Genomic DNA, 24,651 nt, shown 5'->3' with positions numbered 1-24,651 from the left:
GTCTGGCTGGTGGTCTGGGTTACAGATGAGGACATGCCTGCTCCTTTCATGGCAGAAATCCTATCTAACAAGGAGGGAATATGCTACTTGACCCTCACGCCGTCGCAAGGATGGTGTTGCCCACATCCAATAGGGAGGGAATATGCTAATTGACCACCCTCAAAGATGGTGGTGCCCACAGCCAATAAGGAGGGAATATGCTAATTAACTTCCATGCCCTCAAAGATGGCAGCGCCCACAGCCAATAAGGAGAGAATATGCTAATTGACTGCCACGCCCCTCAAAGATGGCAGCACCCATAGCCACAAGATGGCCAGCAGGGGAGGGCAGTTGTGGGCAATCAGGCTGGCAGGGGAGGGCAGTTAGGGGTGACTAGGCCTGCAGGGGAGGGCAGTTAGGGGGGATCGGGCTGGCAGGGGAGGGCAGTTAGGGGTGACCAGGCCTGCAGGGGAGGGCAGTTGGGGCGACTGGGCCAGCAGGGGAAGGCAGTTGGGGTCGATTGGGCCAGCTAAGGAGCACTTAGGTGTCAATCAGGCTGGAGGGGAGTGGTTAGGGGGTGATCAGGCTGGCAGGCAGAAGCAGTTAGGGGCAATCAGGCAGGCAGACAGGCAAGCAGTTGGGAGCCAGCAGTCCCGGATTGTGAGAGGGATGTCCGACTGCCATAGGGATCGGGCCTAAACCGGCAGTCGGACATCCCCAGAGGGGTCCCAGATTGGAGAGGGTGCAGGCTGGGCTGAGGGACACCCCCCAGTACACGAATTTCATGCACCGGGCCTCTAGCCCTATATAATAAAAGCATAAAATGCTAAGTGTCCAGTCTTCCAGCCCTCCGTTCAACTAATCAAAGCATAATATGCTAAAGATATGCTAAGGCTCCTCAACCACTCGCTATGACATGCACGGACCATCAGGGGGCAGAAACTCCAACTGGTAGGTTAGCTTGCTGCTGGGGTTCAGCCCATAGGGACTGAATGAGACAAGCTGGACACACCCTGGAGCCCTCCTGTGGTCCCTCCCCGCAGTCCCTCCCCAGCCCCGATCCCTTGGCCTGGCCTACACCCTCTCACAATCCAGGACCCCTCAGGGGATGTTGGAGAGCTGATTTCGGCCCAATCCCACAGGCCAGGCTGAGGGATCCCACTGGTGCATGAATTCGTGCACCGGGCCTCTAGTGATGTAATAGCAGTGAACACCATGAACATACGTGCTGACATGTGTGAACTCACTTACGTCTCACAATTAAGCTGTTTTTACTGCTGAGAGAGCTGAGGCAGAGAGGCAGAGCAACTTGACCAAGAGTACACAGCAAACAAGAAGCCAGACCCTCAGAATTTGAAGCCTTAAAGTCTGGTTCTGAAATGTTCGTCATCTCTCTTGACTGAATATACTCTGTACTGCCTGTCACTGTCTGGCTTGCTCACCTGTCTGTCTCTTCTTCCTAGTGCAGGGTTTGTCTGTAACCCCAGTGACACCCCATCCCCTCCTCGCCCCACCACACCACTGGTTCAACACCTGGGGCAGCATCAGCCAGGCTGGTCAAGTAGAAATGGAAACGTTTAATTTCTGGTAGAAATGATAAATACTTTGCACTAAAAATCTGGAATTCAAGTTTTCCTCATGCTTCATGCTCCCCCCGTCCCAGAACCCCGCAGACACGATTCTGCTCAGAGATGCTGGGGTGCCTGCCCTGTGGCCAGGGCAGTCTGGGGAAAGGCACAGGTGGCTGATATGGGGAGGGGGGTCACAGGAAAAGGCACTTTTTAGGGTCTAAACCTGCAGAGTTCCACAGGAGAATCATAGGCCATGGCACTTTGGCGTCTTGAAATAGGGCGGCTGAAGGAGGGGTGCAGTGTGCCGAGCCCCTCTCGGTCAGATACAGGGTGGGAGTAGGGCTGCCTTCATGATTACCCCCGCACACCACACCCCTCTTCACAGTCATAAGTGACGGACCACAGGCTCTGGGATGAGGGGAGGGGAGGGGGGAGTAAGGCCTCCTGGGGGTTGGGGGAGGCCTGGTGAGTCCCCCCCCTCACTCCCCAGCTAGGAGTCCTCCTCCCAGGGGCACAGCTGCCGCTGAGGCACGAGGAAGGTGAAGCTGTAGCTCTTCTGGCAGCTGCGGATGCCGCACTTGTAGGGCGCTGGGCGGTCCCGGCTGTGGCAGTACTTGAGCATGCAGGGGTACCAGGCCAGGCTCAGGCCGTAGCGGCAGACACAGGGCGTCCCCCGGTCCCCCGCCTGCCCACAGCGAGGCAGTGCCTGCTCTGTGTCCATGGGCAGAGCCTTGAACATGGAACTGTCCACCCCTGGGGGGAGCAGGGGAGAAAGGCAAGGTCACAGGGAGGTCAGAGGAGGGGCGTCCCCTGGCAGAGGGCCCCTCCGTCAGTACTCTGGCCCTTCATCACCCTCAGGAGCTAAGCATCCCTGGCACTGCCTCCCGGTGAGGAAGTCACCAGGGAGGGTGTCAGCCCCTCACACAGCAGGAAGGCGTGGGGACACCCACCCTGCTGGCTTGGGGGGAGCACAAGCAGGAAATCACGAAATGCCTCTTCAAGGGAAGGTATCTGAGGAGGGCCAGGAGGGAGGGGCAGGGGAGCACCGGGCAGCTCAGGATGCCAGGGCGTGGGGCCGACGGAATGGGCACACGGGGCTGTGGGTGGCAGCAGGGCCCAGGCTCAGCGCAGTGGCCACTGGAGACCAGCCTCTGGGGACAGTGTCAGGCTGGTGCCTCCGTTTGGGGTGCAGCCCACGGGAGGCGTGTGGAGGTGTGACGGCCGCCAGCCATTTCTAAACCCAGTGTGACCTGGAGGGGCAGGCATTTTGCTAGAGTGAGGCCCACTAAGCAGAGGGACAGGGTCCTGGGACTGGAATGGCGACACTGCCCTGTGCCTCTATACAGGGCCCTGAGGGCGGCCCGGGAAAAGGACCAGGAGAGGACCCGGTGGTGTCACACGCAGGCTAGAAGCCACAGATCCTGAGAGGAGGGAGGAGGCCCGGGGTCTGGGGGAGACATGGCCCAGGGAGAGTGTGAGAGGAAGGAGAGGCATGGAGTTCTGAGAGGCGGGGTAGAGAGGGGCATGTGGGCATGGGAGTCTGTTCCCCCCCCCCCCCCCCCCGACCACGGGCCTGCGTCCATCTGTGCTCATCATCACCAAGACCAGGGGGTGGGACTGGCTGTGGGACTGGCTGGGAATGCCCTTCCCGAGCCTGCGAAGCCAGCATTCTGTGCAGGTCCCTTCCCTGAACCCCACACCTCACATGAATCCTATCCTCTCTGATGGGCAGGCAGCGGGCAGACCCAGCGGACCTTGCTCCAGCCAGAACCGGACGTCCTCCTGGCGGGTGTAGATGGCGTCCGTGGCCTCCGCACACACGTTGTGCAGGTGGGGACTCAGCAGGGCCCCCTGGCTGAAGTTCACGGCCATGTCCATGTGCAGCTGCTCCAGGCCCCGCGCCTCCTCCGCCTGACGCACTGCCCGTGGGTTCTTCTGTGGGAGGAGAAAGGCCACTCCCACCAGGTCTCTGGATGTGCTGGTGGTCTTAGTGCCTGGGCCAATCTGAGGGGGCATTCAGGAATACCCAGCCCCTCTCCAGCTGCAGGGACGCCGATCACCTGCCCACGTCCCCCATAACCTGTCCCCCATCACCTGTCCACGTCCCCCATCACCTGTCCACGTCCCCCATCACCTGTCCCCATCACCTGCCCACGTCCCCCATCACCTGTCCCCATCACCTGCCCACGTCCCCCATCACCTGCCCACGTCCCCCATCACCAAGCCAGACAGGCCCAGGCTGGTGGTCTTAGCGCCTGGGCCAATCTGAGGGGCATTCAGGAATACCCAGCCCCCCTCCAGCTGCAGGGATGCTGATGCTCAGAGTGCAGCCGCCCCTGCAGCTGCCCCGCCATCCTCTGAGGCCCCACGAAGCACCCAGTCCTGCTGTCACAGGGACCAGGGGGCAGGCTGTCCGAGGAAAGTGGCCTCTGGGGCTCCATGCTTCCAGGAGACCGAGTGTCCCTGGGAAGGGCAGGCACAGGGGACAGGCTAGGGCATGTGGAGGCTCTGAAGGTGGTAACGTGCCCAACACCACCAGAGAGTGAGGGTGGCCCCGGGTCTGAGGCAGATCCCCTCAGAGTGCGAGCACCCAGCCGCACCGTAGTGGGGGCGCTGGCTTTAGGGGCTGGAGGAATGGAAGTGGAGCGCTCAGTACAGATCAGGGATCTGGGGTACAAGTTCAGGTGCGGCCAGGGCAGAGTCAGGGGGTTCAGGCCTGGAGGGTGAGGCGGGGTACAGGTCCGAGTGCTAAGGCCAGGTGCTGGCGGGGTGCCGAGGTGGGTGCAGGCTGGGGCCTCACTGGCTGCAGGGGTGGGAGCGCTGGAGCAGAAGGGGGAGCACTGGGGCAGAAGGGGGAGCACTGGAGCAGAAGGGGGAATGCTGGGGCAGAAGGGGGAGCGCTGGGGCAGAAGGGGGGAGCGCTGGGGCAGAAGGGGGGAGCGCTGAGGCAGAAGGGGGAGCGCTGGGGCAGAAGGGGGAGCGCTGGGGCAGAAGGGGGGGCAGCGGGCGGCCTCACCTGCCGGAGCTTGGCCATGGCCTCACTGGGGATGATCTCGTGGTCGCGCAGCCGGGTGACGAAGCAGAGGGCCTGGAACTGGTGCTGGCCCTTCTCCAGCTCCCCCAGGACCAGCGCCCGCAGGATCTTCACGTGCTGGGGGGAGGGCAGAGGGTGCAGCTGGCTGGAGGGGGCTCCAGCGCCCACCCAGCGCTCAGTGCGGCCCGTGAGGCCACCACGTGGCCACGGCCGCTCGGACGCCTCCCTCCTGCAGGTGTAGGAATTATCTTCCCCATTTAACCCAGCGACGGAAGAGAGAGAACACACGCAGGTGTGCCATGGCACCGGACAATTCCCCCAGGAGCCGCCAGAGAGATGGCCAGAGCAGCGCCCCGGATGAGCCTCCCCGAAGGCACCAGGCGGCTCCGAGCAGGGCGGCCAGGCCTGCCCACAGGGCCAGGGCCCGGGCAGGGGCTCCGCGCAGAGGCGGAGCTTCTCTGGCTGACTCCTTGTTCAGGGCCACAGAAACGCCCGGATGTGAGTGCTCCTCCCAATGCCCCCGGCTGCCCCCAGGCTCCTGCATGGGTCGTGGGGGCAAGAGAGGCTTCCGGCTGACACCCCCACGAGCCGCCTGCAGCTGTGGCCGCCTGCTGGCCTGCGGGAGCTGGATGGCTCACCGTTCCCTTCCCTCCTCGCTGCCCCTTTCCCCGCCGGGACTGCCCGCCTGCTGGCGAGGACTGTTTCCTGTCGCTGACTCACTGCGGGCGGGATGGGATCCCTTCCTAACTGCCCGCTGAGCCCTGGGCCCGGCCCCCTGCACCGGGGGTGCCCCTGCCCTCACCTCCCTCAGTGCCTTGCTAACGGCCCCCAGGGAGGAGTTCCCAGGTCCCGGCCAGAAGGGGCCTAAATCTCAGGGCCCTGCACTGGCAGGCGGCTCAGTGCTTGGCATGTGGTCCCTCCCGTGCACTGAGGATGGTAGGTTCAATTCTTGGTCAGGGCATCTGCCCATTTTGCAGGTTTGAAGCCAGTCGGGGTGCACGCGATAGGCAACCTATCAGTGTTTCTCTCTCACATGGGTGTTTCTCTCCCCCCTCCCCTCCTCTCTCTCTGAAATCAATTTAAGAAAACATTGTCAAGGCCCCCTGCCTAGGAGACACCCTGGTGACCATGACAATCCTGGTCTGGGAGGGCTGATGGCCCTGCCTGGCACGAGAGGGTGGAGTCCGTGCAGCTCACCTGTCCGCGCTCACGCCCTGGCCAGTCCCACAGGGGCTTGCTGCCATCTGCTCGAGCGGAAGGGCTCTGAGAAGTCTAGGCCCCGGTCCCTGATCCCCCAGCGAGGGCCGTGGTTCCGTCCAGCTCTGCATGTGTTGGCCGGCACCAGGCACCCCGGCTCCCTCAGCCTTTCTGTGACTCGGGATGAGAGTGGTGCCCGGCAGGGCTGTGGGGAGGACTCCACGAACGGGCGAGGAGGCATGGAATGCCCGCCCGCCGAGGGGCTCAGAGAGGCTGGCTCCCCATAAATCCCTGCACTGCTGAGGGTCCCAGGCTCGTGGGGAGGGCGAGTCAGAGCCTGGGTTCACCGGCTTCTGCTCAGCAGGAAATCCGTCCTCGGGCCACAGGTCGGGGTCTCTGTGCCCCACCAGCCGCCCGGCCTCCTGCCCCCCGGGGTCAGCTGAGGGGGCACTGGAGGCTGGGGCCCTCATGCAGCTGCCACTCCAGGCCCAGTCCTGCCCGGAGACTTCACACGGACCCCACTCCCGGGCATTTTCAGAGTCCAGAGCACTGCCCACTCCCCGCCGACCTCCTGGGGAATCCTCAGCAGAGCCTTTCGAGGCTGAGGCTGGTCTGGAGCGCTCGGGGTCTTTCCAGACCACGCCTCCTGCCAGGCTGCGGCTGCTGGCCCCCACCGAGGGACGTCACCTGCCCACCAGCAACAGAAAGCAATTGTTGCTGCTGTTAACCTCATCCGAGAATTTTCCGTGCAAACCATGGCCTCCATTTTTGAATCACAGAGGACTGCGACTGGAGGGGGTGACTGCTCCAGGTCATGGGACCAAGAGGAACCGCAGCCAGAGTTTAACGGAGGCAGCCTGACCCCGGAGGCCGAGGTCTCTTAACACACACACCAGTGCTCCCAGGTCGGCAAGTCTGCCTTCCTGGATGCCCGGCCACAGAACCTGACGCGCAGGCCCAGAGAGATCATGCTGCCTGCCTGGGCCACACCGCTGGCGGGGAGCAGAGCCAGGAGACTCTCTTCCAGCCGTGCCTGCCCACTGGTCACCTGGCTGGGGATGGGGCAGCCCCCTCCCCCCCCCACCCCCACCCCTACCCACACGCCTCTGGGTGACCAGTGAGCAGCAGCATCCGACACGAATCGGAGCAAGACGAGGCGGAACAACCGTGACCGGCCTGTCCTCCAGCCTCTTTAAACCCCGACCTGTCCCGTCTTCTCCGTCCGCACCTCCCACTCGCTGGTCCCCGGGCGGGGAGGGGCAGCCCTAGTTTCTGGATCTCTCTGACTCTCCCAGCCCGACCAGGGGCCCTCCACCTTCTACTCCCTCTACCCAGGGTCACTACTAAGGCTCCTGGGCCCCTTTCCCTCCAGCACTGGGGAGGGGCTGGGGGAGGACCCTGCTTCAGAGAACATCTGGCCAGATTCCACACTCAGGCTTCCTCCTCAGGGAGAACGTCCTGGGATGACCCACCCGGATGTGGCCTCGTACCCATGACAGATGGCACAGCTGGCAACGAGCCCACGGCAGGCTCGAAGCAGGGTCCTCGGACCTAGGACTAAGGGTCCCTCTCCCACCAGCTCCTGGACCCTCTCCCACCAGCTCCTGGAACCTGCGCTCGCCAGGCACGGGCCACCAGGAGGCAGCATGGTCCCCGGGGCCAGGGGTGAGGTGGGGCTGAGTGGAGGTGGGGCGAGTGGGCCATGGAGAGAGCATTGCCCAAGTCCTGGTGGTCTGTGTGCGACGCAGGGCGGTACATGTGAACAGAGGCCCCGGGGCCAGGGCCACCTGCCCAGTGACCTCGGGGATCTGGATCTCTGCACCCGGGTCGCCACATCTGTGGAATGACTCTAACCAGCAGCACCCTCCTCAGGGGACGGCGCGGAGGAGGGCACGAGGTCCTAGGACAGTGGCTGACCTCTATGACCTGCGGCCCTGGCCTGGCCGCTGCTGGCTCGACTGCAGAGGCAGGAGGCACGTTTCCGTGGAGACCTGAGACCCGGAGGGCGGGTGCGCTCTGGGCCTGGACCTGGACGGCACAGCCAGCCGGGAGCCTGCACAGCCCGGACGGAGCAGGAGGGCGGGCAGGACCTAGGCGAGGCCCTCCATCCTGGCACCGGGGTCTGCACACAGCGCCCCGCACCCTCCCAGGGCCCCAAACCCAGCGCTGGCCATTCCAGCACCAGCCACAGCAACGCCAGGACCTTCCTGGGCTGCCTCCTCGAAGGACGGCCTGGCCCCACCCGCGCCCGGAGCCCGGAGCCCGGAGCCAGGTCTTCCTCACACACCTGCTGCTTCCACACACTCACAGGCCGGTGTCGGTGTCTCAGCAGGGCCCGGCCCAGGCTCGCTGAGGCTCAGTGCACAGCCCCACTCTGCACACGCACAGCTGCGCATGCAGCCCCGTCCCTCCCAGCCCCTCCACGGAGCCTCCCTCCCAGACTGTCCTCCCTCAGGCCCCTCCCCTCCCCTCCCTGAAGTCACCGTCCCACACCCGCCTTCTCCCCAGCCCAGCAGCCTTCCCGCCCTGGCACACAGTACCTGTCCCCACACCGTCCCCATGGCTCCTCCTCTGTTCTTCATCCCTCCTGCCTACGCCTGCCCCCCGCCAGCTCCAGCTGCGCCCCCTCTCCGAGAGCCGTCTGCAGAATGCCCACCCGGTGGATGGGAGACTGGCTGTGCCCCCAGCCTCCACCAGGGAGCTGAGGACAAAAGGGACAGGATGGGGCCCTGCCCCTTCTTCATGCCCTCCCCCGGCCCAGGCTGGACACCCCCTCTCCCCGGGGTTCCCATGAAGCAGCTGGCCCCCCTACTCCCCAGTTCCTCCCCGCTCTCCACAGCCGGCACCCTCCCCTGGAGCTCCCTGTCCCAGCCTCCTTCCCCTCACACACCAGGGTGCGCATCCTGAGGCTGGGACTGAGCCAACCTAAATATTGACTCCTCTGCCCCTGGCTGGGCTGCTCAGGCCAGTGAAGAGGGCCAGCCGGGACCCACGCCTCCCAGCCCCGTGCTGGCTGCCCGACGGGGCACAGCCGTCCCTCGGCTGCCCTGCCCAGTGCCCTTGAACACAGGGAGTGGAGTCACCCCCGAGCTGGCCAAGCACCTCCCAGGCTGGTGCCCAGGGACATGCCCACCCCCATCAGGAGGTGTGTGCACGCCCTGAGGGCCAGGCTGGGGACAGAGCTCTTGTCACAGGGCAGTGCCCACTGCCCCCTCCACCTCCACCCCCGCCCCAGCCCTAGGGCTCTGTCAGCCAAATCCCAAAGGTTACCACTGCCCTGACCCCTGACCCCGTGGGGACAATGCCCTGACCCCGCCAGGCCCAACAATCTGCTGACTAGGCTCTTAGGATGGGGCTCAAAGCTGCCTCTCACCCAGATTCCAGCCGGACCCTCCCGCTCCCTCCTTCACGTCCACCACGTCTGCTGGGCAAAGGCCTCGCCTGCACCTCCCACGACAAGCCCGCAGCCCCGCACTCTGGGCCTGCTGTGCGCCTACAGGTCTGAGCTTGGGGCTCAGAGAGACTATGGTGTCAAGCCCCATGGCTGGTGAGGGTGGGAAGGGGCACAGTGCGTGCTCCGCAGCAAGGCGGTCCCACAGCCTGCCCCGTCTCTCTAGCTATAGAACTGGGAGGAAGGGACCAAAGAAGCCAAGCGGTTGATATTCAAAATTCACCCGGTCGCCTGGCTGGTGTGGCTCAGTCGTTGAGCACTGACTGTTGAACCAGGAGGTCAGGGTTCGATTCCCAGTCAGGACACATGCCCGGCTTGCAGGCTCGACCCCAGGTGTGGGGCGTGTAGGAGGCAGCCAATCCATGATTCTCTCTTATCATTGACTAGTAGCCCGGTGCACAAAATTCGGGCACATTGAAAGGGAATTAGAGGAACGTAATTTGGACTCACTATCTAATATCAATAATATGTGAGCGTGAGGCAGTCCGCATTTCTGAAATTCAATGACATGAATTTTAGCTATTACTTTGCCAAATAAATGGACTTTACAGATATCATTTAAAAGAGCATTCAGCTTAAAAACTCTGGCTACCAAGTCAGGTCTGTTTGCAACTTTTTGCCAGCGCTGTAAATTGTTTGCAATACCTGCCCATTTGGGGTTGCATGTCATGGTTATGAATAAATCGGGCTTGCCATACTTCATTACAATTGCCATAGCATCCTGATATCGCTGCTGCATATTTCTGGGACTACCCTCAGAAGATGACGGAAGTATTATCATTTTACCAATCAGCACATTGTCATTTTCAGATCTAGATTTGAGATAATCCATCAAACCACTATATTTTTCAACTCTCAACTTAGATTGGTTTGCTTTGATGAAATTTATCCGATTGGCCTCCATTTTTGAATACAAATCCATGATAAACTGTTGAGTTAATTTTCCTGCATTTAAAATAGGATTGAAAGTGTCCCGCACAGAGAGATGAAATCCATAATACTGCATTTGTGTGACTCGTGTCCTTACATTTTGTCTAGTATTATTGTCGATTACATTGTTGTCTCTGAGTCTTAATGCAATATCTGTTCCCCAGCCTTTTTCACCATGTGGAAAAAGAATAGGATATGTCATTGCATCTAATGTAGTAAACAGGATATTGATTTGTTTCATTTTAGTGGCATTTGGATTATTGGGATCTGGTTTACAATGAATGAGCAAGTCCCTTTCAAAAGGAGGTTCTCCATCTTCGTTTCTGAATATGACAGCAACCTCGGTTACACTGGGAGAATTATATCTACCTGGGTCACTGTTGCGATCGTATTTAATTGCCATTGTTACCTCTGTGGGAGCAATACCTTTCGCTGCTGCTTCAGATTGGGCTTCCTTTTCTATCTCATGTAGCATCCTGTACGATTTTGTTAATTCACTTATTTCTTGCATGAGGTTGTTGATGCTGATCATGAGTCTTTCTGAGCAGCCCTGGTTTTCTGGCATTGCTAATCTTTTACTTGTAGCTTCGGCTGTATCCAAAATACAGAGTTGAGCAAACTTCCGAGAAACACCATCTGAAGGATGTAAAGTTCCAGTACGGTGATAAACTTGTCCATGTTAAAACAGTATGGCCCATATCCTGATGGCGGTGCAATATTTGCACCCATGGAAGCAAAAGCAAAAGAACTATTTATGGAACGAATATTTTTCATGACATTTTTACTGTCAGAATCTTCATTTGTCATTAATCTTTTTAAATATGCCGAGCAATCTGGAAAATGTATATCATTTGGACAGACTTTCCCTTTGCTACAACATCCAGTAAATTTCCCATCAGATGGTTTTTCATCAGAGAAATTTAGTGATAGGCAAAATTCACATCGAACAGTCATTCCCCCACAACTATGTTCGAGGATTGCATCCTCATGTACTCCATTTTCGCTGAGAAGGCAGTTCCTACCAGTATTGGTAGTACTTGTTGATGACTGTTCTCTAGACATATTCTGTCGTTGCCACCGCCTTCTTTCAGCTTCAAAGGCACGTTGGTCTTACATTTTCTGTCGATGACGCCGCTGTTTTTCGGCATCAGAGCGACGTTTTTCCAGTAGCTGATGTTCAGATACATCCTGTTGCAGGCGTCGCCTTCTTTTCGAGATCAGACCCACGCTGCTCTGCAGACACTTTCTGTCGATACTGCCGGCATCTTTCGGCTGCAGAGCTACGTTGTATCAACAGTTGTTCTTTAGACATAGTCCCACCTCTCTACTGTCACGGTCTGAGATGCAGGTGAATGAGAGTCCTGGCTGTCAGGCCGCTGAGAGCTGTCTGACCAACGGCTGATTCTGGCTGATTCTGTGGGGGTGGGACTTCCTCCTCCCTGCTGTCAGTTTCCACAGCTGTGATGAGGAAGTTGGGGTGACAGAGGGAGCCCTGCTCTATGTCCAGCGGTCTCCTGCTTTGTCAAGTCCTCCAAACCTCCCGCTCTCTGCCGGCAAGGTCCCAGGAGCCCGCGGGTGTGGCTAAGCGCGGGTGGCCTCTGCTCCCCGACCGGTGAAAGTCCCGGGAGCCCACAGGTGTGGCTTGGCGTACCTCCCAGAGCTGGCGAAGGTCCCAGGAGCCGGTGGCCGCCATTGCCTCCTGGGGCACTTGACACCTGCGTATGCAAATTAACCGCCATCTTTGTCAGATAATTTGCATAGTCACTCGGATTGGCTGGTGGGCGTGGCTTGAGCGTAGCAGAGGGATGGTTAATTTGCATGTTTCTCTCTTATTTTATAGGATGTTTCTATCACTCTCTCCCTTCCTCTCTGAGATCAACGAAAATATGTTTTAAAAATCTCACCTTGGCCCAGCCCATGTCCGCACCGAGGCTCCTCTGTGACTTGTCCCTCTGCACCAGGGGGTCTGCCGCCTGCTTCTTCCCTTCCCACTTCCGATTCAGGCCTCTTCAGCTGCCTGGGAGGGGCCTACTTAAATTCCACGATACACAGCCAACCGGGTACCGTGGAGGGATCCTTGGGCCCTAATCCTGGACCATAACGCCTGGATCTTGTCGAAGGCACACCACAGCTCCCAGCCGCAGTGTGCACATCTGCGACACAGGTAGCACTGATTTCCTGCTGCACGGGGAGGGCCAAAGGAGGCCAGAGGTGTGACCGCAGCTGACAGTGTTGACATGAGTGTGAGATCCAGAGGCACACAGCTCTTTCTCCAGGCGGCCCTCTGTCTTCCTGAGATCACCCCTCTTCTGCCGCCCGCCTCCTCTGTGCAGCTGGGGACCTAGCAGGAAAGAACCCCACTTCTTCGCCTCCCCACTTCTTTCCTGCAGGGCACTCGCTCACTCCGGGGTGGGGGGGCGTGATTCTCACGGGCGGATCTGGGTCTTTTGCTAGGACGTGCCTGGACACAGGCACTCGGGCAGGGCTGCTGACCCCTCAGACCTGGCACAGGGCCGGCTCTTAGACCCACGGCCCCGTGGACTGAGCCGGCCACGCCCCGGGCTTCTCATCAATGCCTGCCGAGACGCTCGCGACTCGAAAGTCCCTCTGCTGCCTTCCATCCCCGAGAAAACCCCATCATCACGGCTCCAAGCCCAGCGGCAGACCCTCATGGACAGGCAGGGGACGTCCTCGCCTGTCTGACGTCCATGCCACATGACATCCCAGGAGAACAAACAGCCTCAGGCCACAGTGCCACCCGCAGAGCCCACACCCTCACCAACCAGACCTCACAGCCACACAGCTGCCTGCCACTATGCAGACCAGGAGCCCATGGCAGGGACTCTGGAGCTTTCTGTTCGTCCCTCTGGCTCCCATCACCCATCGGTGCCCCAGGCAGGCTCAAGTTCCAATCTCCTCAGTCCTTCAGGTGACCTTGCTCTATGGCTCCCCATGTCTCGGCTCCAGCCCGCAGTCCACACAACACCCTCCCTCCCATGTTGGAATTCTGTGGCTCCTTCCTCCGGCTCCATTGCACCCACCACCCTGAGGCCCGGCACAGAACTTTCTCATATATTTCAGCCCCTCCCTCCCTGTCCGGTCGGCACCATGCCATACTGGAACAGGACTCACCCCTGCTCTGGCTGTGGGACACGCAGACTGAGGGACAAAGGGAAGGAACGCGTGGACAGGGACAGCAGCCTGCGGAAAGGGGACCGAGAAGGCTCCGTACAAAAAGCCAGGAGATGGTAACAGGGCTGCGATTCACGATGCCCGGGAGCATGTGCATTGGGTGCCATCACATACACAGGATTTGGGTGATAAAGGAGAGTATGGCCAGTGTTGCTCAGTGGTTGAGCATCAACCTCTGAACCAGGAGGTCAGGGTTCGATTCCCAGTCAGGACACATGCCCGGCTTGCAGGCTCAATCCCCAGTGTGGGGCAGGCAGGAAGCAGCCATTCAATGATTCTCTCTCATCATTAATATTTATCTCTTTCTCTCTCTCTCTCTCTCTCTCTCTCTTCCACTTCCTTCCTCTCTGAAATAAATAAAAATATATTTTGAAAAAAGAAAGAAAAAGAAAAGAAGAGTATGGCCTGTGAAGTGTGTGCATGGATTACAGTTCGTGGTGAGGGCATGTGGAGTCAGGTGTCATGTCTATATGTGGCTTAAACACCTGAGGGCTTTGCTGGTAGAATGACAGGCTTCAAATAGGGGACTCAGTTGGGGCTCTACCTTCATTGGACAGTCCAACCTGGCTGCTCTTCTGAGTCCCGCCCCTTTTCCGGAGCAGCTATACCAGCGGCTCTCCAACTCCACTGCCCGGTGGGGTCACCAGGGCCTCTTTAAAACACTGCTGCCCGGCTCCCACCCGAGACGTTCTGACGGGATTAGTATGGACAGCAGCTCGGGCATCAGGCGGTCAGTCCCAAAACTCCCCAGGGGATTCTACGTGCAGCCAGTGTGGGAGCCACTGAGCTCAGGCATGACTTTAAGAGCCACAGCTCAGTCTACTTGCTGGGCAGCAGCCTCTGGGCATGCCGCACAGGAACACACCGTGGGCACGGACTGCTCCATGTGCCTGTGGAGTGTGAGCCTGGCCTGGGCTCCGGGTGGTGTGCCCTCAGCAGGCTGAGCGCTGCTCCTGCTTCACCAGCTCAGGCCCAGGGTGGCAGTGGAGGGAGCCAGGCCCTGCTGGAACCTGGCTCTTGGCAGAAGGAGGGGCCACAGAGAGAGGAGCAGGGGGGACAAGACCAGCCAGACTGAAGGCGGCAATGCACCCGGTACGAGGGCCTCGATGCTGCCTGGTGTGCTGGCAGGACAAGGCTGCTGCCACATGTGCCGAGGGGCTGGCTAGAAAGGCCGGCGTGTGGTGATTAATTTCATGTCAACTTGACTGGGTTAAGGGACGCCTAGAGAGCTGGTAATACGTTGTTTCTGGGTGAATCTGTGAGACATTTCAAGAGATTAGCATTTGAATCAGCAGAATCAGTTAATAGAGCCCTCGCCAACGTGAGTGGGCATCACCCACTGCGCTGAGGGTGTAAATCAAACAACAAGGTGAAGGAGAGGCGACTCTGCCCTTGGCTGAGCTGAGACAGTCATCTCTCTGCCCTGCGACACCGGCTCACCTGGGTCCCGGCCCGCCAGCCCAGCAGGGCGACACGAATGGCTGTCTGGGCTTCCAGCCTGCAGGTGGCAGACAGTGGACTGAGCCTCCTTAATGGTGGGAGCCAATCCCTCATACAAATCTCTTTCTACTTTCCCGTGAGCCTGACTGACACCTCCCCATCATGAGAAATCCACTAGCCCCACCCTCTGGGCTCCTGGCCCCGCCCTGCTGACATCTGGTGGCCCTGCCCCACCGAGGTTTGGGCAGAATCCAGGACAGACTGAGTTGTGTGGCTCTGGGCGGGGCCAAGTTTCCTCTGTCACGTCCAACTAGTGCAGAGCCCTCCCTTCACACGGCCAAAGCTTGGTCTGTTTGGACCTGAAAACTCCGCTGGCCTCGCCCTGACCCTCTCTGAGATCCTGCCCCACCACGAAGGTCTGTGGACCTGGTGGGCCCAGGGAGTTTTGTTGAGTGGCCTCAGACCCAGCACGGAGCCTGAATGTATTTCCATCTGGTGAACACCACTCGCTCCCACCTGGTGGCTCCCTGAGGCCCTGCCTCATGCAACTCAGGTACCACTAGAGGCTCTTCCAGTGACCGAGCCTAACAGGGAGTCGGCAGGAGGAGGCAGGTTTTGGGCTGCCTTGGGAATTTCCCTGACCTGCCCCAGGCTCAGTGCTGGTAAAAGATGGCCTTGGTGCAGCTTGGTCCTTCCCGTGCACACCCCGGCCCAGGACAGGCAGCCACACACTGTGGACGGCTTTGCAGTTCCAAACAGGTTGCCAGGGCCAGTCACAGGCAGCGTCTGACACTGACCTGCACCAGAGCCCCTCCCAAGAGGCCCAGAACCAGCACACCCAGTGGCCAGCTTCAGACAGCAGCAGGACAGGATCCAATTAACTTCACAAGCGGCACATCCACAGGGAGCTCGCGGCCGGCACCATCCCTGCTGGGGCGAACTCTGCTCCATGTGTTCAGCACCTGCCCAGCAGCTCACAAGCCATAGTCAGGGTGAGCCTCACAGTCAGCCAGCCTGAGGGCTGACCTCACACCGAACAGGCTGACAGCAATCAACACTCAATCAGAACTGGAGGGCCCACATAACTCACAGCCGGGACATTCCTGGAGCACCCAGCTCTGGTGATCAAGGAGACGGCACCACTGGACCCACAGGACACCTACTACGTAAGCCACCCCACCAAGACTGAGAGGCACCGTGGGCCTGCCTAACACATAGAAACAAACACAAAGAGGCGACCGGAATGGGGAGACAAAGAAACGTGTCCCAAATGAAAGAACAGAAGAAACCTCCAGGAAAAGGGCTAACTGAAATGGAGGAAGCAACTTCCCAGGTATGGAGTTCAAAACATGGCGACAGGGGTGCTCAGCGAGCTTAATGAAAACTTCAAGGAAGCGATATCAAGCACAGCAAAGAACATATAAACAAACCATAGAAAGATCCAGTCAGAAATGAAGCATACACTAGAAGGAATAACCGATAGGTTAGAAGAAGCAGAGGATCGAAACAGCAATTTGGAAGGCAATGCAGCAGAAAACATCCAATCAGAGCAGCAGAAAGAAAAAAGAATTTAAAAAATGAGGCTAGTTTAAGGGACCTTTGGGAAAACATGAAGCACAATAACATCCACATCATAGGGATACCAGAAGGAGAAGAGATAGAGCAAGGGTTGAGAACCTATTTGAAGAAATAAAAACTGAAAAGATTTCATAACTTGGTGAAGGAAAAAGACACACAAGTCCAGGAAGTGCAGAAACTCCCAAACAAGATGAACCCAAAGAGGCCCACACCAAGACACATCAAAAATAAACTGGCAAATGTTAAGACAAAGAGAGGATCTTAAAAGCAGCAAGAGAAAGACAGCTACCTATAAGGCAGCTCCCATGGACCGTCAGGTGATTTCTCAACAGAAACCTTTCAGGCCAGAAGGGATTGGCATGAAATATTCAAAGTGATGAAAAGCAAGAACCTACAACCAAGACTACTGTACAGAGCAAGGTTATCATTTTAAATTGAAGGAGAAAAAAAGAGCTTCCCAGACAAGAAAAAGCTAAAGGAGTTTGTTTTACCAGAAAACCAGCAATACAAGAAATGTTAAAGGGCAAAGAAGAAGAAGGAGGAGAATGAAGAGTAACACAGTTATAAAGAATTAAAATGGCAATAAATAGATACCTATCAATAATCATTTTAAATGTAAATGGCTAAGTGCTCCAATCAAAAGACATAGGGAGGTTGAATGGATAAGAATCGAAGACTCATATACATGCTGCCTCCCAGAAACCCTCCTCTAAAAGATACACAGAGACTAAAAGTAAAGGGATGGAAAAAGATATTTCATGCAAAAAGAAATGAAAAAAAAATCAAGAGTATTAATACTTACTTAAAACAAAATACACTTCAAAACAAAGGCCATAAAAGAGACAAAGAAGGAAATTACATAATGTTAAAGGGATCAATTTAATAAGAGGATATATCACCCTTGTAAATATTTATGCACACAACATAGGAACACCTGAATTTATAGAGCAAATCTTAATGGACAAAAAGAGAGAGAGATCTATAGTAAAACAGTCATGGTAGGGGACTTTAACACCCCACAGACATCAATGGATACATCTTCCAGACAGAAAATCAATAAGGAAACAGTGGCCTTAAATGACACATCAAATCAGATGGATTTAATTGATATCTTCAGAGCATTTCACCCCAAAGCAGCAAAATACACATTTTTTTCAAGTGCACCTGGAACATTTTATAGGATAGATCACAGGTTAGGACACAAAGCAAATCTCAATAAATTTAAAAAGACTGAAATCTTAAGCATCTTCTCTAACCATAATGGTATGAAAGTAGAAATCAATCACAAGAAAAAAACTGAAAAACACACCATGGAAACGAAATAACATGTTACTAAACAATGAATGGGTTAACAATGAAATAAAGGGAAAATTAAAATACATTGAAACAACAACAAAAAAAGTTACCCAAACAGTGGAACAAGTGTATGTAATTTTATTACATTTCTTAATTTAAATAAAATATTTATATACTAAAAAATAAAATAAAATAAAATACATTGAAACAAATGAAAATGAATACACAACAACTCAAAAACTATGGAACATAGAGAAATCAGTCCTAAGAGGGAAATTCTTAGTATTACTGGCCTACCTCAAGAAACAAGAAAAATCTCAAATAAACAATCTAACTTTACACTCAAAGGAACTTGAAAAAGAAAAACAAACAAAGCGCAAAGTGAGTAGAAGAAAGGAAATAATAAAGATCAGGGCCTAAAGAAACAAATAGAGACTAAAACAATACAAAAGATCAATGAAACCAAGGGCTGGTTCTTAGAAAAGATAAACAAGACAGGCCTTTAAGAAAAAAAGAGAGAAGACCCAAATAAATAAAATCAGGAATGAAAAAGGGGAAGTAACAACTGACTCCACAGAAATACAAAGGATTGCAAGAAAATATTATGAAAAACTATGTGCCAACAAACTGGACAACCTGGAAGAAATGGACAAATTCATGGAAACATACAATCTTCCAAAACTGAATCAGGAAGAATTAGAAAACCTGAATAGGCGATTACAACTAATGAAACTGAAGTCGTAATCCAAAAACTCCCAACAAACAAAAGTCCAGGACCAGATGGCTTCACAGGTGAACTTTATCAAACATTTAAAGAAGAACTAACACCTATCTTTCTCAAACTATTGCAAAATATTCAAGAGGAAGGAAGACTCCCAAGCTCATTTTATGAGGCCAGCATTACCCTAATTCCAAAACCAGATAAAGTCACTACAAAGAAAGAAAACTAGAGGCCAATATCCCTGATGAACATAGATGCTAAAATCCTCAACAAAATATTAGCAAACTGAATCCAGCAATACACTAAAGAAATCATACACCATGACCAAGTGGGATGTATGCCAGGGATGGAAGGTTCATACATGATACACCACCATAAACAAAATGAAGGATAAAAACCACATGATCATATCAAGAGATGCAGAAAAAGCATTTGACAAAATCCAGTACCCGTTTAAGATAAAAACCCTCAGCAAAGTGGGAACAGTGGGAACATACTTTAGCATAATAAAAGCCATCTATGACAAAGCCACAGCCAACATCACACTCTCATTGAGCAAAAACTAAAGTGTGTCTCTTAAGACCAGGAACAGGACAGGGATGCCCTCTTTCACCACTCTCCTTCAACACAGTGCTGGAGGTCCTCGTCACAGCAATCAGACAAGCAGAAGAAATCAAAGGCATCCAAATTGGAAAGGAAGAAGCAAAACTGTCATTATTAGAGAACCCTAAAGGTTCCACCAAAAAACTAACAGAACTGATAACTGAGTTCAGTAAAGTAGCAGGATACAAAATTAATATCCAGAAATTAGTTGCATTTTTATACACCAATAATGAATTATCAGAAAGGAAAACTAAGAAAACAATCCCATTTACAACTGCATGAAAAAAAATAAAACACCTAAGAATAAATTTAACCAAGGATGTAAAAGACCTGTACTCGGAAAATTATAAGACACTGGAAGAATATACTATGTTCATGGATAGAAAGAGTTAACATAATTAAAATGTCCATACCACCCAAAGCAATCTATAGATTCAATGAAATTTCTATCAAGATACCAATGGCTACTTCACAGAATTAAAACAAATATTGCAAAATTATATATGAAACCACAAAAGACCCCGAACAGCCACAGCAATCTTGAGAAAGAAAAATAAAGTTGGAGAAATCAAGCTACCTGATATAAAATTATACTACAAGGCCATAGTAATCAAAACAGCATGGTACTGGCATAAAAACAGACATAGATCAATGGAACAGAATAGAAATCCAGAAGCAAACCCATGCCCCTATGGTCAATTAATATTCACCAAAGGAGGCAAGAATACAAATGGGATCAAGATAGTTTATTCCATGAATGGTGTTGGAAAAATTGGACAAATGTGCAAAAAAATGAAATTAGACCACCTTCTTACACCACGCACAAGAATAAACTCAAAATGGATTACAGACTTAAATGTAAGACTTGGAACCATAAAAATCCTAGAAGAACACATAGGCAGCAAAATCTCAGACATCTCTCCTAGCAATATTTTTGCTGTTCTATCTCCACAGGCAAGGGAAACCGAAGAAAAAATAAACAAATGGGACTACATCAAACTAAAACGTTTTTGCACAGCAAAGGAAACCATCAACAACATGGAAAAACAACCTGTGGATGGGAGAGGATATTTGCCAATGTTACATCTGATAAGGGGCTAATATCCAACACTTATAAAGAACCTATGTAACTCAACACCAAAATGACAAACAACCCGATTAAAAAATAGGCAGAGGGCCTGAACAGATACTTCTTCTCCAAAGAGGATGTGCAGATGGACATACAAGAGACACATGAAAACATGCTCAATGTCCCTGATCATCAGAGAGATGCAAATTAAACCACAATGTGGTACCATCTCACACCTGTCAGAATGGCTACCATCAACAAACAACAAACAACAAGTGTTGGAGAGGATGCAGAGAAAAAGGAATCCTTCTGCACTGCTGGTGGGAATGCAGACTGGTGCAGCCACTGTGGAGAACAGTATGGCGTTTCCTCAAAAAATTAAAAATGGAACTGCCTTAATACCCAGCGAATAAAAATTTTTAAAAATGTCATGATATTTGAAAATCTCTTTCTGTGTGTGTGTGTGTGTGTGTGTGTGTGTGTGTGTGTGTCTTGTTTCTGTCTCCCTGGAGGACTCTGGCACATGGTGCTTCACAAAGAGGTCACTGTGAGCGGCTCCAGGCTCGGAGCCGACTTGCTGTGTGACTTTGGGTCTGTCACTCAAGCTCTCTGAGCCCAAGCTTAGCAGAGAGGGTCCATGCTGAGACGCTATGTGAGCCACGACTACGAATGTGAATGGCTTCTATTCTTGAGCACTTGGCACAGCAGCCAGCACACGTGTTCCTGTTTAGTTTTCACAACAGCCCCGGGCTTGGAGCATAGTATCCCTTTTTCAGATGAGTAAGTGAAGGCTTGCAGAGATCAAGTAGTTTGCCCAGCGTTAAATCTGTCTCATTTCAATCTGGACTATTTCCCAAAGGTGATAAAATGGCAAACATCACCACCCCGAACAGACTAGGGACTTTCCCCAAACGACCCCTAATGGATTTGACACAGGAAACAAAAGAAACATTATGTCCAGGCATTTTTTCCTCCAAGAGAAATAATTACTTCTAGACAGAATTTCTTGCGGGAACGGACCACCGGCTATGAGGCCTGAGGCCATGGAGAATGGAAGTGGGGTGGGAGGGAACGCTATTCCATGACACACACCTGGAAGCCGGCTTTCCCCAGCTCCACCCTCGGGCTGACCCAGCACCAGGAGCTGGAGGGGACCTCAGAGAGCGGGTTCCCTTTCTGAGCCGTCCACTCCCCATGCCCACCCTCGCTGGTGAAATTGGAGATGCCAGTGGCAGTGCACAGCAGCTTCTGGGGCAGAGGCTAACCTGAGCAGAATGGCAGACGTGTGTGGAGGTCTGAGCTGCTATGGGAATTAACACGGACTCCTGCAAGTGGCCACAAACAGGTCCCTAACCGGGCAGTCAGCTCCTGGGACACTCGGCCCCACCCTCAGTCCTCCATGCCCTGGGGGAGAGCAGGCCCTGCTTCACGCTGCAGCCAGAGGCTCTACAGCGCAGACCCCTGCTGCCTCCCTCACTGGTGTCCTAGCCACAGCCTTGGCTGCTGGGGAAGTCCCCTCGGTGAGAGGTCTCTCCAGGTTCCAGCTCACAGAACACTGGGCACTGGGCAGTGGGCAGGAAGGCAGGGGCTCAGCGCGGCCAGAGGCTCTCTCCGGCAAAGGATCCATGGAGGGTGAGAGGGGAAGGCTGGGTCTGTTTCCTGAGGGGTCCAGCCAGTTTGGATTTTCTAGGAAAAGAGCACATTTGACAACACGGCCCTGGAGTTCAGGTGCGGGAGCAGGAGGTGTCTGGCCCCATCGGCTTCCCTCTGGCACACGCTCGTCGGGGCCCTGAAGGAGAACCCAGCTGGGCCCCACATCCTGCGGAGAAAGGGCCACAGAGTCCTACCCGCCCACCCCCGTGGCCCACCAGTCACATGCCGATGACAGACCAGTGTCAGGCCTGCCTCTGCTGCCCACTGGGTCTCCGTCCCCATGCTGTCTGTGGCTGAGTCCCTGGCTGCCTCCCAACTCTGCCCCTTCTCACGCTCCAGACTCTACAAGGGAGAAGAGGCGACTCGGCCAACGGACCTGCAGCCTGACCTTCCCCTGGGGCCCAGCTGTCCACTGGCTCTCCTGTCCCCTGCCCTGGAGACACAGCGGGGCCTCCTTTGATCAGAAGAGGGGCTGGGGTGGGTGTAGGAGAGAAGGCTCCCTCTGAGCTCGGACACCTCACCCACCTTTTCCTTCAGGACTCCCCTGGGGGGTCATTGTTAGTCCCTCATTACTCTTCAGGGCCCTCTGCTGATGACCCCCAGCACCTCCACTCCCCGGGCCCCCTCCCTGACCCGGGGGAGCCAGGTCCACCTCTGTTCCCTCCACAGCACACACCCCCTGAGTAGAGATTGGTCTTTGCTCTCCTCTCACAATCAGGGTCAAGACATGGGGGTGGCAGCCCTCCCTCCCGGCCTGGAAAGGGGTGCATCTCCCCCAGAGCACAGGGACCTCTCGGGGCCTCTCCCAGGTCAGCCGGCTGCAGGCTTCCCGCGGCCCAGCCCGAACCAGAGAGGCAGCTCTCCCGGGCCTGCGGGAGGCCCGGGCCAGCGCTGCCCGCACCGCCTCCCCGCTCCCCAGCCCCCCAGCCCCGGAGAGCGGAGCGGGAGAAGGTGGCTCACAGACACCAAGTCGGGGCTGCAGGGCCTGGAGCCACTCAGTTGTCCGGGACCCGTGAAAAGGGCGGTCCAGGTCGGACAAGGCCTGGCGCGGAGCACAGCCGGGGCCCGGGCCTCTGGCTCCGGCCTGGATTTCCCGCAGGAGCACAGACAGGACCCCCAGAGGCACAGGGCAGGGGCGCGGACTGGAGCGGGGTCTGCACTTGGCGGCTCTGGGCGGGCTGGGAGGTCGGGGAGCGGGACGGAGCTGGGCGCACAGGGAGCAGGAGGGGGAGTGGGGGGCTCGGAGGGAGCAGAGGGGTCCCGGGAGAAGGGGGCCCGTCGGGGCGCTGGGGACCCAGGCCCGGGGGTGGAGAGCAGCCGGTACGCACGTGGGGAGGCGGCGCCCCTCGCGGCCCGGCCTCGGGCCCCGGCGCGAGTGCGGGGTGGGTGGGGGCGCGAGGTCCGGGCGCTCACCTTCCTGAAGTCGGCGGTGAGCGAGACGAGGGCGCCGTCCGGCTCGCGCAGCTCCAGGCCGACGCTGTCGCCCGCGCCGTCCGCCTGCAGGCGCTCCTCGGCCACCCGGCCGCCCGGCAGCCGCACGCGCACCCGCAGCTCGGCCCGCGCGCCCCCCGCGCCCGCCAGCAGCGCCAGCAGCGCCAGCAGCGCCAGCAGCAGCGCGCGGGGCGCAGGGGGGACCCCGCGGCCGCCCGGCGGGCGCATCCCCGGCCCGGCTCGCGGGGGCGGGGCGCTGCCAACTTCGCTCAAAGTTGGTGGAGAGTTTGGGGCGCGCGGGCGCGGGGGGCGCTCGGAGGCGGACCGGCCCTGGGCTCCCGCGGCTCCCGACTCGGGCGCTCGGGGCTCCCCGTTGCACTTTTCATTCAATCCCGCCCCCCGTCACTTCCTTCGGACAACAAACCGCCCGACCTGCCTTAAAGAGGCCGCGCACCTTCCGCCTTAAAGGGCCCGCGAGGCCCGCGCCCGCCGGGCCAGAGGGGAGCGCGGCCCGCTCGGTGGGGAGGCCTCCGGGGCTCCCCCTCCCCGCCGTCCCGCCCGCGGCCCGCGGTGCCAGGGGCGGGTTCTGGGCAAATCCCGGCCTCCCGGCAGGGGCGGGGCTGGGGCTCTCACCCGCCCCCTTTTTGGCTGGTCCGGGTGCCACGTGGATGCAGTCGTGGGGCTGGGAGGGGTCGGGTCTGGTTTGGTCTCTGAGTCTCTGACAAAGCGGATTTGTAAAGGCTCCTGCGAAACCAGACCTCCCCTCGCGGCCGCCTCTCTAACCTGGAAGGAGAGGGGCTGAGGCTGCTGCCTGCTCCATGCCCTTCAGGGCGACATCCTGGGAGGTGAGGGCACCCCTGGCCGCAGACACGCCCCTGCCCGGCTGCTTCCCACCGGCCCCCCTCCCCATTCGGGGCCTTCCTCCGTCCTGCCCGCTCTGCGACCCCGTTCTCTGTCACTATGAGCACATCCGGGGAAAGGCTAGATTCCAGGCCACTCTGGAGACTGCCCAGGGACTCAGGACACAGGGGCTCCACCATCAGGGGTCTCCACAGCCCCCAAGAAAGCAGGACTGCCCTGCCATGCCCCCCAGAGTGGACTCGGTGAAGGCGGGGGCTGGCTGCCTGCCTCCCCTGGTGATCGGTGTGGTTGGGGCCTGTGTGTCCCCTGGGAGGGTGGGAGTGGCTGAGGGCCCAGTCCCAGCAAGAGGAAGCCCAGGTGATGCTTGGACTCTTGTTTCCTGATGTCCATGGGTCACTCTGTTTATTCTGTGTCCCCACGTTTTTTATTTTTAAATTTTTATTGATTTCTGAGAGGAAGGGAGAGAGAGAAACGGCAAAGATGAGAGAGAATCACTGATTGGCTGCCTCCTGCAGGTGCCCCAACCAGGGCCAGGGATCCAGCCTGCAACCCAGGCCTGTGCCCTTGACCATAATCAAACCCGGGACCCTTCGGTCCGCAGGCTGACGCTCTATCCACTGAGCCACACGGGTCAGGGCTGTGTCC

The 24,651-nt window shown here is 56.2% G+C and overlaps 1 protein-coding gene across 1 annotated transcript; it reads right to left on the bottom strand.

Moving 5' to 3' along the window:
* Window positions 1-1,536: 1,536 nt before the first annotated feature.
* Window positions 1,537-23,388, bottom strand: OAF (out at first homolog). The gene is made up of 4 exons (XM_070426973.1): window positions 23,128-23,388; window positions 4,567-4,701; window positions 3,305-3,485; window positions 1,537-2,303 (listed from the first exon to the last, which is right to left on the bottom strand). Exons 1-4 carry the CDS (start codon window positions 23,371-23,373, stop codon window positions 2,041-2,043), a joined length of 825 nt encoding a protein of 274 aa, XP_070283074.1. The 5' UTR covers window positions 23,374-23,388; the 3' UTR covers window positions 1,537-2,040.
* Window positions 23,389-24,651: the final 1,263 nt, after the last annotated feature.

Source organism: Myotis yumanensis, unplaced genomic scaffold (assembly GCF_028538775.1).
Source record: "Myotis yumanensis isolate MYYU_CA2020_CCGP unplaced genomic scaffold, mMyoYum1.0.hap1 SCAF_10, whole genome shotgun sequence".
Lineage (NCBI taxonomy): Eukaryota > Metazoa > Chordata > Mammalia > Chiroptera > Vespertilionidae > Myotis > Myotis yumanensis.
The sequence above is the reverse complement of the archived record's forward strand: the minus strand, read 5'-3'. Positions and strand labels throughout refer to the sequence as shown.